A 16,388-nucleotide genomic window follows, 5' to 3' on the forward strand; every position below is an offset into this window, starting at 1 on the left:
AAAATTTTAAGTTTTTGAGGTTGTAATCTAAAGAATTTGAATCAGTGCCTCTTGATATGATATATAAAATATTTCAATGATACCATGCCCCAAATAATGAGTCTGCCTTTTAAAGCTTAGTAAAAATAGGAAAAGTGATGAAATGTTTACCATAAAATATTGTTTTCAATATTTATCAGTGTGCCAAAAATATAAAAGTTATTTCATACAAAGAATTCTTTATCAATGAATGGTTAGTAATTTCCTAGTCTCTAAAGTGCAATGTGATCCTATTCAAACAAAGCAAAGTCAGCAATTCCACATAGAAAAAACATCTTATTGGATGACGAATTTTTCACTTTTCATACTTTTTCTTTTTCTTTTCTTTTCTTTCTTTCTTTTTTTTTTTTTTAGAGATAGAGTCTCACTATGTTGCTGTCAGTAGAGTGCTGAAGTGTCACAGCTCACAGCAACCTCCACTCTTGGGCTAAAGTGTTTCTCTTGCCTCAGCCTCCCTAGTAGCTGGGACTATAGGCACCTGCCACAACTCCTAGTTATTTTTTGTTGTAGTTGTCACTGTTGTTTAGCTGGCCCAGGCTTGAACCTGCCAGCCTAGGTGCATGAGGCTGGCGCCGTAACCACTGTGCTACAGGTGCCGAGCCATACTCTTGCTTTTTTCTTCATATAAATCCTGATTTCTAAACACTGCCATAAAAGTAAACTGATTGTATAATTAAACCAGCTCATATTGATATAAAATGATATCTACATGTATATATTACATTTTAATTCAAGAATAATTCTAATAAAACATCCTGAAATTTGTAAGAATTATAAATAATACTCATGTTGTTGTTAAAATGGTGAAATTTCACAAAGGTTCTAGAGGATTTTATTCCTCATTCACACACTCTGCCTTCACCTTTCAACAGGCGTTCATCATCGTGCTCAGTGCGAATGTGGGCCAGTCGGCCCAGGCTCCGGAAGATGGCAGCGTCTCTGCCCCAGTAGTCACTGTAGAGCCCAGCAAATAATTCACTACCTACATGAAAGCATCAGTGAAAAAGAAGTCAGCACTTTCCTCTGGATATGAAGTCAAGGCATAAGCCACAATTACATTAAACACATCCACATTTTATATATACAGTATGTACTTGATGACATGAATACTATTGACAGGGGCATAGGTGGTACAGTCAGACTGCCAGGGATTGAATATGGGCTCTGTCCCTTACTACCTGAGCAAGTCACTAACCTCCCTGTGCCTAACTTTCCTCATTTACAAATGAGAGAAGGAGTACCTCTCAATAAGGTAAAGTGTGAAATGCTTGGAAGAGTAGCAGGTAACATTACAGCAAATTCCTCTTCTCATCTTATTTCCTAAACTGCTTTATCATTATTACAGGTATTATGTGATTTCCCTAACTCAAATCTTATCACATATTGTTATTAATATGATTTTAGTGTGGGAACCACAAACTGTTGTCTATAGTCCAATAATTAATATGGACTTTTTTCCTCAAGAGGTTTATTTTCTAGGTATCTTAGAAACTCATGTCCACTAAATTTAAGTTTTTATGGTTAAAAGGTGTCTATAGGCCAATTAGTTGCCAACCAATACGTTTGTGGCTCAATCTGATAGGAAGGATATAAAAGAGCTCAAGATTTAATCAGGTTCTCAACAGAATGACAGACATTCGTTGTAGCATGGAGTAGACGTCAAGAGTTAAGATCAGACTGAGGAATTCCGACCATGTATGCAAACTCTCAAGAAATCACTTGTCTTGGGAACTAGAAGGACATTGAAATAGTTTGAGAGAACCGAAAAAAAAAAAATACAGGACTTTTTTTAAACAAATGGAAAATAAAAAGGTATAACTTGAACCCTAGAAAAATCGACCTCTCAAGCATACAGACGTGGAATCCTTTCCTAAAAATGACAAGAGGTAATAAGTGTGTCTCTCAGTGACCAGGAGAACAGGAAGACGGTCCCAGCCCTGAGCCACTCAGGTGTTCTTTCTGAGGCAAAAAAATATCTGGCCAAAACCAAACAACAGGTTACTGGAAATAACCTCAACTTAGGGTAATAAAATTATTTTTTATGAGTGATGTACAGCTCTGGTCTGGTTTAAAAATGATTATATTACACAGTACTAATGTTTTTCTGTTAGATTTAGAATGTATACATATGTACACACATGATTTTCAAAGTACTTTATTAAAGTTTAAGAGAATTCAAATCATTTCCAATTTAATACATGTAATTGTAGAATCAGTTTTAGAATTTGGTTTATTAAAGTTACAGGTATAAGAGAATGAGTTTTTTCATAAATTTTATTTATTAGATTATTAAATTCTTTAGAAAAGCAAGCCTTAATAAATTTTCAAAGTAAGGCCTTTAAAACTTTTAAAATCTTGAACAGATTAAATAAAAATATTATATGACTTAGTATTTGACAAACTGATCACCTAAAAAATATATAGGGCACTTCTAAGGAAATTTATTTTCAACTTCAGTTAACTGTTTATTCATTTGTAGAAAATAAAGAATGTTTTTTATTAAAATTAGAATAAGATATAAATTGAAGTCAAAGATTAAAGAAATAAACTTTGGTAAGTTTTATAGTCACCTATTTTTAACAGGTAAGTTATTCAATTATTTTCTGTTCACAAAACCTGCTATAGATGCTCAAAAATTATCTAGGATACAAATAAAATTCAGGTATCCACAGAGGGATTTACTTTTAAAGTATCCCTGGTGTGCTAATAAAATGTGTACTCATTTTCAGCCATGTTATCTATGTATCATGTTTGGAAGTTGAGTTGAATTTACAGTAGTGATGTGTAATGTGACTTTTGCACTAAACACCCTGTTATTCAAATGAATGCTAGGGTCACCAAGTGACAGACACAAATAGGTAAACTTGTTTTCTAAAATGTGTATGTGTTCTTTGGTATCCTCTACCTGTGTTATACACATATGAGAAAGGGAATAGCCAGGGTGGCGTGTTAACTGGTAAATCAGGGTAAATGGTATGCAGGTGTTCATTTTACTCTTTTACCTTTCTTTGTATTTGAAAATTTATAAGATAACACATTTTTTGAGAGAAATATATTTGAGTTCATCCCATACATTTATCTGATGTTAAATGAGAGTTGTGCCAAAAAAAAGGACTGAAAATAACAAAAATGCTTTAATTCTCAAGAACATGTAAGTTGGTAGAGAGAAGTTATAACTCTCAGCCATGTCATGTTTGTTAATTACACAGGCAAATAGCAACAAAAGTTACCTTTGTCTTCACCAGAACTTTCATGTCTGTATATGGAGAAAGAGCGTATTGAGACAAAACACACGCAGTGATTGCACACATGTCACTGGATTTCAGTCTGCGCTACTTGAACATGCGTGAAGATGGTCATTAAATTAGCTGGAGAGTCATCAACTCTGTGGCATAAATGATCAAGCTGACCCTTAAAAACAATAACTTACTATTGACATGAGAAAGGATTTTTCTAAAATATGTTGATGATTGAATTGTTTCCAACAAATATACAAACCACCTTGTGAAACTATTAAAGTATCTTTTTACATTTTGGCTGAGATGAATGCATAATTAGTTTAGATAGTGTATTTCCGAAAAATCATGAGTTTTCTATTAAGTGTTAACATTTCATTTCATTTCTTAAAAGACAGAGGGTGCCAAAAAAGCACACACATCTTAAGAAAGGAAAAATTATTAAAACTATCACAATATATACAGACAACAAGATAAATACAATTCATGTTTGATCATCTCTCATAATTGCAGAAGTCAGATGTAAAAGTATTACAATTTTAATACAGTATTTTTCCTTTCTTAAAATGTGTATACACATTTGGAACCCTCTGATTTTAGAAACTTGATAACTGAAAATATAATAGTAATATAACATATATCATTTTTATATTAGTAGACATTAATTGTAATGCATTTATCCCAATTTTGGAATACTGTTTTGAAGTGCTGTTTTAATCATTGCTGAAAATTAACAAACCAATACCACTTGATGCCACTAGATGGCAATGTTATGATACCAAATAATACTATATCCAGGGCAGGTTATCTGTACAAAAGAAATGATCTATCTGTAGTTCTAGTTTTACCCAATTTCCCACTTTGTACTTACATAAAAGTTTGAACAATCAGACACACAATGTGAACTGTATGACTTAAGGTTCAAAGCAGCTGGACAGGTACGAAAACTATAAGCTATCTAAACTGAATCAAATGTACTTTGGTAGAAACTGAGATTCACCTTTCATATCTTATTAAATTAAAGGAAAAAATTCATAATTAATAGAAATGTATGTTTCCAAACATAGATACTAAGAAAAATAGAAAAAGAATACATTGATTAAAAAAAATCAGAATAAAGCTTAGGCACAGATATTACCTAATAGTAATTAAATAAGAAAAAATACTCAACATCATTTTTTATAGTGACATATAGCCTCTACATTGTACCTTAATATTATACCTATTAATATAGAAAATTTGTGACTCAATATTTTGGTATTATAGAGTTCAAAAGTAACTTTTGCATAAATCATATATTCATGGTTTAATGAAGAATTTCATATAAAATAGTAAATGTGTTTTAGGGTTTTGATGACAAGAGCTATCCAAAGATTCAGTTTTCTATGTCTATGGAGACATATTTAACAAAGAATTACCTTAACCACAAATATAACTATCTCCATTTTTATATTCAGAATGTAAATAACTAATTTTTACTTTACATATATTATTGTTACCATAGTGAGTCTGATGGCAATTGGTGTTATGTTTATTTTAGTTGGTAAATATGCTTATAATTAAATACATTTGCAAGACATTTTGAAAGCTGTTAACTTCTTTTCATGCTTATACAATAGTCATTGTACCAAAAAAAGAATAGCAGAAGTAGTTCTACTGCGGAAATTTGTGAAAGTCTCAAGCTTGAAAACGCCTTTGACCATGGTGAAACTATTCAGCTTCTCATGGTCTCAGGTAGTTATAGAATCAAAGGAACTTCCAAGTGGTTCTCTGAACCTGCCAAACTTCTGTGGTCTCTCCCCTGCTCTCATCTCCCTTCCCACTTCACCTCACCTTTACCTTGCCATTGCCTGCTTCCCCATGAAGCCTTCCCTGACCAAACTTTTGCTAGTTTAATGGTTCCTACTACTACTATAGCCCTTGTTTATTTCTATTATACTGCTCATCCTACCGTATTTTAATTGACTCCTGATGCATTTGGCATTATGACTCACTAATGTCCAGAGTACAGAAATGCTCAATAAATGTTGAATCAATTGAGTGGATTTATGAATTAACTGAAAATATCTAAAGCTCATTTTGAGTATTTAAGCTATGAAATGCAATAAGAAATATTTAGGATGACAGATTCTGATTTTTCAAAAATGCCTCAGGGAGACAATATTGAAAGCAAAAGCTATTAGGAATTTATATGAATTACAGAGATATTTGGAGTTTGTTCCATAAGGACTGTATGTTATTTATTACATTTTAATTAACACAAGGACTCTACTTTTTTTCTCTCGAATTTGTCCCTAATAGTTTCAACCCAAGGGACATTATCATGATTAAAAGATTGTGCCTACACTAAATTGTTTACAAGAAAGAAAATAAGAAAATCCTTTAAGCCTTGGCTTTGTAATTAATTTTAAGTTTAAATGTATAATTGAAATACTCCATTTTTACAATATGAATTCTAATTAAAATTGTAATTAAAAATTATATTGTCTTAATATTTCATGGGACTTGTCAGAAGTTTTGTTCATGGACTATATATTATCTGAGTTTTTACTTACCACGTTGGGCATGTTAATCTTAATTGGTAAGAAAAATTTTACAGTAGTTTATTGTGACCTTCTTATCTTGAGTTTTACACAAGTATTTTCTTGTTTATGTTGTAAATGTATGTTTTACAAATCTAAATGTGAAACACATTCGCGTCATGGACCAGCATGTGGCTACTGACGTCACTACCTCCTCTCACAAGTTAATCTTATAACGTCATGAGGAAGTTATTCCGGGCAGATGGACTAGTTTGCAAAAATGACATGTATGGCCAGAAAGGAAACCAAAACGTACTTGGGAGGGTGGGGATGAGAAAGATCCAGGTACTCCAGTAGGAAGATGTTTGTTCATAGAACATCCTGCTCAAGAGGCTCAAAGGAAGCAGGAAAAACAAGTGATTTTATTAGGTATTTAGTTTGGACTTTGGGGTTGTTTTGATTTGCCAAATAATTAGCATATTTTTGAAAGCATAAAACAAAGTGAGGAAAAGATAGATTGACAGAGTAAGAAAGTTCACAGAGTAAGCCAGCCTCACCACAGAGGGACGCTAACCGGCCTCCATTACCATGGCAAGAAGGCAAAGCAGCCAAGAGGCAATGTTTATGGCCAGTGGTTCTTTTACACCGAATGGGTCAGGCCTACCTCACGGTTCACGGGTCACCTCAGAACCACTGAGTTTTACTGCACATGCAGGAGGTCCCCTGGGCCTCTCTGGGAGCCCATTGCAGGGTGGGGACCATCATGAAGATTTAAGCTAATGGCATGATAATTAGTCTTAAGGCTAACTCTTCAAAACGCTATTGTCGTATTTGTTATATTAAGGTAATTTTTGAGATGTGAAGGAAAAAAAAAAACGAGTCTGTTTATTTGCATTTGCTGGCACTCATAGCTATACTCTTGAATTTTCTTGGTACAAACCAGTGACATGGATACCATCACAGTTAGGCCAGATTCTCAGGCAGAGAATATAATTGGAGAGTGGAGCATAGTCATTCTTGCTTTTCCCTTGAGCGGAAAGCATAAACAAAGTGTTCAGACGGCTCCTTGGGGACAAGCAGTCACATCCAGAAGCTACAGTAAGCGTGTGGATAATGAGCCCTCGGCCAAGTGTGAGAACAGCAATATTGGACAAGAAATTGTAGATATTCTTTAGGGACGGGAATGTAGTGAGGGAATAACTTGAAGTCTAGGTTTTTATATGGCCGGGGTGAATTCACAAAGTAAGTCAGCACATTCACTTGTGTATGTGGAGGTCGTGATTATAAAGACACATACGTGTAGTCTGACTTCATTTAGGGTTTATGTACTCTTCTAATCTTTATGCCATTTATATTCCTGAATATTAATGTAGTTAATTAAAAGGAAACATATTTTAAAAAGCTCTGTTATTAAGAACTTGTAATAATCACTTAAATGTTCCCTGTGTGTATTTCAACTTTCAGTCAACACTGCCTTTTAATTTCCAGAATATGTAATGAGGATATATATTCACAAAGGTCTTATTAAGACAAGAAATTTCAGGAAGATGATTTTAGTGGGTGTAAACTTTGCAGTTTTAATTGTAACACTGAACAACATACCAGGACAAATTTTATGGGGTATAAAATATCTTACTAGTGGTCATTTGCTTAAAATATCCCTAAATTATTTCCACAGAGTTAACACTTTCAAAGCAAAGCGTCAAGAGATGCAGAACAGATCCGAGTGATTTTTTTTTTCCTCCCAAGCACTGGCAACGTGCATTCAGATCACATTCAGGCCCGGCGGGATGAAATTACATCAGGAACTGGCAACACAGCTATGGGCCAAAATAAAGTGGGGGGAAAAATGACAAATGCATTGAAAGGAGCAAGTATCAGGGACCTTAAAGTCACTGAAGATATTCAATTGAATGAGAATTATAATGTTATATCAAACATGAGACAACAAATATTTTCATTTTGGCCAAAGTGACATATGAAATAATATACTTCCTGGATTTCAATTGGGACTGTCACTAATCTTGATTTTTGAAAAAATAAGTAGCAGGTATCTTGGATAATTTGGAAGACAGGAAAGCAGTGCAACAATTTGTTTTACTGAAAAATTCACTGAACTAGGTATTCTTAAAACCAGGTTGTAATGCTTTGTAGTCCTCAGATCACGACTTTAAAAAACCACTTTTAAAAAATTTAAATGTTGAGCAGGTCTGGCTTTATCCACCAATCCAGAGGGGCATCATCAAAGCTCACTGCAAGCCTCAAACTCCTGGGGTTAAGTGATCCTCTTGCCTCAGCACCCCGAGAAGCTGGGCCCACAGGCCTGTGCCCCCATACCTGGCTAAGTTTTCATCTTTCTGTAGGTGCAGGGTCTTGCTATATGGCTCAGGCTGGTCTTAAACTCCAGGCCTCAGGAGGTCTACCCACCTCGGCCTCTCAAAGTGCTAGGATTACAGGTATGAGCCACCATGCCCCACTACTTAAACCACTTTATCACAGTATTAGTAATCACACTGGGGGGAAACGTGCCTAAATATGCAGAAATATTCTATCTGAGGCATAAATTTATATGCCACCAAGATATGTTACTACAAAGTGGCAGGCATTTCAGAGCAAGGCTACTTAATATGACTTCTTTTCAATTGGTTTCTGAACTTACAGAACATAGCTCAGAAACTTCCTTTACTCTTTAAATGCTTTTCACATTGAATCCTTAGTTATTAACTTTTTCTAAATTAGAATGTGACTTTAATTTAAAAATGTCGATGAACTTATCTTTCCCCTATCAAATAACTGCTAATATTTATTCAAATTTTCAATAGTCTTTTACCTTAAGTCAACTGAATTTAAGGCAACTGAATTAAAATTACATCTAAAGTTAAGAAATTATATAGGAAATTCTCCTATTGGTACAATCTGCTTTATTCCTTCGAGGCCTGTCGTTTTGAGTATTGCACCTGACTTTAATGTTTCATCATTCCATTTGTCTCCCTGTGAGCGAGCCTTAAACATGTATGACCTGACAGAAAAACACAGAAGCAGCGATGGCCTACAGATAGCCGTCTTTATTGGGGTCTTGTCTTCCCCCATCACAGAGAGCTTGTGCGGTCATAAAATACCAGGCTAATACGCGCACATTCTTTTTCTGTCAGTAAGCTGCCTCGAGCTCGCCAAATTCCAACTCAGGTAGCTCCATTTTTGCAGCTGACATTCCTGCTGCTTTTTCAACGGGGGGAATTATTTTCCCTTCCCTGCTTTGAAGGTTTCTGGCTCATATAGGTTATCAGGTTTCCCTCCAGTGGCTGCCGCATTTCCACAGTGAATCAATGATCTCTCCAAGGTACTTTGGGATGAAAGTGAGTGGATAAATGTGAAGAATTATATTTTTATTTCCCTTCTTTGGAGGGATTATTCTCTAACTTTCCTGTTTAGCTTGGAGGGCTCCTTTGATTTGATTTCTCTTCTGAATAAGCGAAACAACCCACCCAGATGGGAAGCACTTCACATTTCAGCGTAATGTAATTTGATTTGCAAGTTCAATGAAACTCACTTAGAAATGTCCCTTCAGTAATATTTCGCTTCTTAAAAGTTTCAGTTTTAAATTCCTGGATTCATGCATAAACAAGCTCCAGGGAAGCTGAGGGCTGAATATCACAGTGGCTATAGAAATTAATTTTAACCATTTCAATGAAATGTTAAAAATAATGGATTTTCTAATATCCCTTAGGATTTCACTAGACAGGCTCTGTAGATTGTGTAATTTTTAACTTCCAACTTTATGTTCTTATGGGAAATAGTCCCTAGTTTATTTTTTGTGTGTTTAAGAACCTCAATGAGTGTTTCGTTCAAAGTTTACTGGCCGATTCTGTGCAAGATATGATATCATGAAAGAAAAAGTCTGTCTTCAGGCATATTAAAATCTTAAATAGACTAAGTAGCCAAAATCACTAAAGACTTTAGAAAAAGATTGTATGAGTCTAACAGATGTACAGATTTAGGTCATATTCTCTCCATTTATGGATCTGAAATTCATCAGAAGTGTCATTTCTCAGGTGTTGATTTCCTCTAATTTAACTAAGCAATTCTGTTCTCATGTTTAAAGTCTCTTTTCCTTACTGTCCTTCCACACACAGACACCCTGTGGGCGTGCATGGATGTGCACACAAATGATTTCAAAATAATTTTCTTCAAAATTGTTTTTTAAACATTTTACCTTCAAGTCTATGAATAACTTATTTTTACAACAACACAATTATGTGAAATTCTTACTTTATAGTCTTGCCTATTTAGGCAGCCAAAGTGAAGCCAAATGTTTCCTATTAATTAGAGCTAACATGAACATTTTTCTACATATTTTTAAATGCTTTACTTTTTGGACTTGAGTACTGGAATTGGGATGGGGGAGTCCAGGGAGTAAAATGCAAAGCTCATCAAAATCCAAGGTCTGTAATAAGGGAGGGAAAATACACCGTCGCTTCTGTATTGACTCTACATCAGGCGGAACATTTTAAACTTCAGTTGGGAGTTTGAAGATTTAAGAGTTTATTTAGACTGGGAAATCTGTCTGATTTTCTCATTTTCTGAAAACATGACATATACTAATATTAGCATATATCTCTAAACACTGTAAATGTAACAGAAACACGCCTCTCTGTGTACTACCTATATCAGACTCACGGCTGAGGGAAAAACCATGTCTATTAACAAACAGGATAGGGGTTGGGGATTGCTGTCTTCAATACTAGGAATTCATCTACCTGTCTGTGCTGTCACAGTGCTAGAATGCTTTGACAAGTGTGTCATTTTCAATCACAAATAATATAAAAGACAAAGTGTCCCATTGTGTCTTAAGTAAGGCTCCTAGATAACTCATAGTTAAATTCAATCAAATTGAAATCGAGATCAGACATTGTCAATCTATTCCTTTACTTCAACACGTACATGTAGTGATAGTTTGAGCTGGTTAACCCCTCTGGTTTACATTGTGGAATAACCATTTAAACAAATTTGGAGTCTCAACAGAGACACCTTTTTCTGCTCAATTCTGGTAACAGTGAAATTTACCAAAAAGACCGAAAGTTCTCTAAAGTCACAAAGTATTTTACACATAAAGAATTGACGTATATTAAAACAGCTTCATTTCTCTGGCATTTTGTAAGCAGTAAATAGCACCATACAAAATGTCTTAATTGGGTATTAAGTGACAATTTGTTTTCTCAGAATGAGACACACATACTTCATAGCATCCACACTTATTTTAGAGTCAAATTGTTCAAGTTGGCATGGCTTGAGATAGAATATCATTGCTTCCTGCACTAGTAAATAGATAGGAGAAGGCAGGGTATATAAAGAAATAGCGAAACAATGTAACTGAAGTTGAAAAATAAGTTTCAAAATCATTATGACTACCACCTGATGTCTGCAGCCACAATAATTACCAATTAAACTGGAGCTGAAGGAGGAGCTGGGGTCAAAAGGACATCTGCCCCTTCCTCTCTCAGATCTGTGTGAGTCCAGGTGAAACAGAGGATCCTTGAAAGAAAACCAGAAAAGCTATTGTAAATGTGCCACCTTTAATAATAACTCAATTGCTCAGATAAAACATATTAAGCTGATTGTTTAGAAACACATTTTCAAAAGGGCACCAATAACATCAATTTATTTGGAAACAATCTGACTTTTATCAATAATATGGATTTTACAGATCCATATGAGTTCTCTCTATCCCAAAAAATGTATAGGTGACTATGGTGACGAAATAAAAGAAATTAACAATTTTTATCATTTGATCAGACAGGATTAATTATTCTAAGATGTATCAGTTAAATATTTCAAAGGAATTGAAATTTGCTAGAAAAAGATTACCAAGAGATTGAATGTTAAAAACAGATTTGAGTTTTTATTCCAGAAATGCCATTAATGATTTCCTTGAATAGTTTGGAAAAGAATAAAATTTGCTCTCCATAATTTGAAATATTTATTTTCAATCATTTAAATTATTACATATTCTTTGCATAAACCTCAAGGTTGAATAATTTAGAGAACGATGTGTAATCACTGCAATATATATGCATAAATGTCATGCACACTTTTAATTTTAGTATCTGGCTTCATACAAATATTTCCACAAACTATATTATTGGCTCTTATTTCAAGCACAGAACCAAATGTAGATTTCAGATTTAAAAATTCTCATTAGAAATATAATTAATCTCCATCAAGTATGCTATAAAAGTACTTTAGAAAAACAATAAAAATCACTACCTAAAATTTTGTAGGAAAAAACCTAATGGATAATGGACCATGGTTAGTATTGCTCATCTATGGGGAAAACTGCCCATCTGTGAATCATGAACGTACAACAATCCTAAAGTCATGGGTAACTTCTGAGAGTGGAGTGCACATCTTTCAAGTTTGACCTTGACTTTACTACTCACCTCATTTATTCCAATCATCAGGCCTGCCTTTGTCTTACCATTCATATTTAGCACACTTTCCTTTCTATGATATTTTAGAATCCCCATCTAATCCTGCTCTTTCAAATATTTTCCAAATGCTAATCTTACTCAGCCACTATTACTCTCCAGTCTCATTCCTTCATGTGAAACATACCCTGTAGAACAAATGTGGCCTCCTGGGCCAGACATGTGGCTAACTTGACATTTAAGCCACAAAGTTTATTTAGCTATGATACACAAATCCAGGGAATACATAAATGACAGTAAATAACTTGAGAGATATTTGTGTTCATTTCTAATAGACAAAAATTTGCAATGACAAGAAAATTTTGTCCAAAAGAAAAAGAATTAGCTCTGCCAAGCTCATATTCATGCTGAAAGAGCTTCACCTAAATTTGCAAAAGAGACCGACAGCATTACATGGAGGAGCAGGAAGCAGGGACCAAGTGTGTGAATGTAGAATCTGTTTGCCCCTGAGTCATGCTACTTTGTAAAATGTGGATAATAGACGTGCTATATGTGTCATGATATTTGGCTATTACGGTCAATGGCAAAGTCACAGAAAGCTAATTATAAATATTTGGCTACTATAGTCAATGGCAAAGTCACAGAAAGCTAATAAGGAGACAATGAGCTTCTTAAATCAAGATGTTCTATAGTTTAAATCCATTTTTGACTTTCTCTAATAACTGATGAGGTCATTCTATCTAATGGATATAATTAGACACCTTAAACACCAAAATTGAAATGACAAGAGCCAAACAAGTTGCATTGCTTATTCAAGGATGCAAAATACATTCACCAAGGGTCCTCAAACTTTTTAAACAGGGGATGAGTTCATTGTCCCTCAGACTGTTGGAGGGCCGGACTGCGGGCCCCAAGACGAATTGGGTGCTAAGCAGGACAGACAGTGGCCGCAAAAACACCCGGCAGGCTGGATAAATGTCCTAGGTGGGCTGCATGTGGCCCATGGGCTGTAGTTTGAGGACGCCTGATTTAAACAGTCAAGTGCATGAAACAAATAGAAAATGCAAACTAAAAGAATTCTAAGATCAAGAGAATCCCAGAATTTTTACAACTGCAGAATTGGATGATGGAAATGAACATAGAATTTCTTGGAAAAGTCACAGGATTTTGTAAGTGGAAAACATAAGGTAGGCTCCCGAGGCTATCACTGACTTCCGAGTTTCAGTATGCATCTGTGCCATCAAGTATCTGACATAGCAGCATGTTCAACTTTCAACAAGAAGTGACTGAGTCAACAGGAAACTGTATTTGCCAAGAAATCTGTAACCCTGACATTTTGAAAGCAATTAAGTGGACACAGAATCATCCTGAAATTTTTAGCTATCTATGAGGCACAATTCTGGGCAATATGTAAATCTCTGTAAGCCCGGGAAAGACTCACTCCTCTATAAAACTTCAGACCCAACCCTGAGAACATGCGCCTCCACTATTGAGGACGCAACATTCTCAAGTTGGTGCCTCTGGTCAAAACTCGGATGCACCTTGACTGAGCCTTCTCACTTGTCTCCAGAAGATTTCAAATACCTAGCTCCCATTTATTTGATGACTTGTTCCCCTAGTTTTCACCACCAATCATTTTAAAATAACAAGGAAACTGTCTGGTCTACGTTTATATCACTGCTGAAAATCTGCATTTTGCAAACCTTAAAAGTAGCCGTATCATTTTAATTTTGAATATGTATGTGTTCCCTAGTTCCTAATTTTTTAGCCCACAAATGATTTTTTTATTTTAAAGACAAACTATTGGAGCATCACTGCTTTAAATAAGTACCGTTTTCTTTATATATGAAGGAAGAAAAGTCCAAGTCTTTAGAGGACACATTCATTCCGTTCATCCAGGATGACATATGGTTAGTAATATTCTAGCAGTGAAATAACACAGAAATGCTAGACAGTATCAGCTTAGATTGCTAACTGTGATACTTCTGAAGTTTGGACACTACTGTGTATTTTGAAGACTATAATATTTGTAACAATATAGCGGTTCCTTTGAACAAGTTTTGTAATTCCCTTGTCTTATCCTTTTCACAGGTATTCTTTGACCTTGTCCCCAAACTTGGATGCCTGTTAGATGAGCATTTAAATCACCTCATTACAACGTTGTCACCTAGCACAGAAAGATTCATATTTCTTTTTATTAACCAGAACATATCATATCTTTCTATAGGAGTGGAATAAGGGTATGTCTTTAAAAAGCTTAACATATCTTTGTTTAATTTACTCAAACATATGGTAAAAAGCAAAGTTATAACAATATGTTGACCTGTTTTATAGCATGAGCTGTTATGATTTTAGTACAGTAACATTTGACAGGAAAAGCTAGTAAAGGGATGACACTTTTCATGAGAGCCTTAAGATTCCAGTATAGCTATAATTATACACAACTTTACCTTAAATTTTTTTGAACCTAGCCTCAATTCTTGATACAACTATTAATAATGTCATCACAACCATTCAGCTGCCTGTGACAAATGTGAGTGACCTTAAAGTTTATATAAGCACATTATGTGCAATCATGGCCTAAAGCATATTTGGCTGACAGCTTAGAATAGCTAAACAAGTGATAGTGGAATAAGAACTTGATCTTCCACATATACTAAACCAATGCTTTGTGACATTTCTAAAAAAAAAAAAATCTATAATTAGGCCAGTCAAACCTGGAGTTTGCCTCTTAAATGAACATACTCAAAAAAACCTAATTCTAACTTCTTAGAATAACATTCTAACTATCTTGGATAACAGGTGTAACATTGAAAGGATTATTGCAGGAACTAGTTCAGAAAGATCATTTCCATCAGAGATCATATGAATACTAAACCAGGTTTCTGACCCAATTTTGCTGCTCCTCTCAAACCTCGTCACCTTGTCTTCTGAAATCTTGATTTCGCAGCAAATAAATCTAACATCACACTCAATTTGCAACATGCTTCTAAAACCTTTCGCCTGAATTGAGTCATAGTTTCCATAATAGGCAGAATAATAAAGCCTCAAAGTGATCCTTGTCATCATTCTTATAACCTGTGACTGTATTACCTTACTTGGCAGAGGGGCTTTGCAGATGGGCCTGAGTTAAGGACTTGGGGCTGGGAAGACTGCCCTGATTTATCCAGGTGGGCTCAATATGTTTACATGGGAACTTAAAGGGACAAGATGTGACGGTGAAAGTAGAGGGACTGGAGTGACACAGACCCATGAGTGCTGGCTCTGAAGATGGAGCAATGACCCATACAAAGGGACGAGGGAGCTCTCCAGAAGCCTGAAAAGACAGGGAAGTCAATTCTCCCTCCGTGGCCTTCTGAGGATACATAGTCCTGCTGACATGTCACTTTTAGCTCATTGAGACTCATTTTGGACTTTTCACTCACAGAACAATGAGATTAAAAAATTACATTGTTTTAATCCACTAGTCTGTGGTAATCACACCAGCCATACAAAACTAATACAATGGGGATATGGCTTCCTGCTGAGTCCCTTTGTCCTTTCAAAGGATCGCTCTCTTTATTCCCCACACTCTAGAATCTAGGAGACAACATTAATATTGCTTCTCCCCATGCAAATTCCAAATTATAATTCCATAACCCATGTTTTTTTCACTGTCTCACTTTGCTACCCTTGAGATAGAGGGCCACGGTATCATAGCTCACAGAAACCTCAAACGCCTGTGTTTATAACCCATTCTTACCCAGACTCCTGCCACCCCATCTGTAGTAGCCCGTATAGCCTCTGGCTAGGAGGAGTGAGAGTTATAGGAAATACCTGTATGGAAGACCTTGATGAAAAGGGCATGGAGAGAGATTTGGTTCTAACAAGCATAAGTGAGCTCGCGAGATGAGAGCATTGGTGAATTGGCGATCTCTACACCTGTGGTGCTGAGAGGCATGAGCTCAGCCTTATATTAGGCTGGAGGAGAAGGCAGTCAGGAGCGTGGGCATTCTCTCATGGATGCGGTTACTCTGACTGTCTCCTCCCCTGCCTGCAGCACGCCAGCACGGCGTCTCTCTGCCGAAGATTACTAAGCTCTATCTGTTCTAAGAAGACTGCTTTACTCTCTCTAAGATACTCTGTCTCTCTCTCTCCAGCTAAAGTAGACAGCCCTCAGGCACCTA

At 35.5% G+C, this 16,388-nt stretch overlaps 1 protein-coding gene across 1 annotated transcript in view; it reads right to left on the minus strand.

Annotated features, from left to right (window-relative positions):
* Positions 1-16,388, minus strand: part of SEMA3E (semaphorin 3E) — a 250,538-nt gene that overhangs the window by 37,033 nt on the left and 197,117 nt on the right. The window contains exons 5-6 of the mRNA XM_003782630.2: positions 11,236-11,329; positions 902-1,021 (exon numbers count right to left, since the gene is read on the minus strand). Coding sequence (XP_003782678.1) covers positions 902-1,021; positions 11,236-11,329 — 214 coding nt within the window. The remainder of the gene's footprint in view (positions 1-901; positions 1,022-11,235; positions 11,330-16,388) is intronic.

Source organism: Otolemur garnettii, unplaced genomic scaffold (assembly GCF_000181295.1).
Source record: "Otolemur garnettii isolate 467f Iridium unplaced genomic scaffold, OtoGar3 scaffold00005, whole genome shotgun sequence".
In the NCBI taxonomy this organism is placed as follows: Eukaryota; Metazoa; Chordata; class Mammalia; order Primates; family Galagidae; genus Otolemur; species Otolemur garnettii.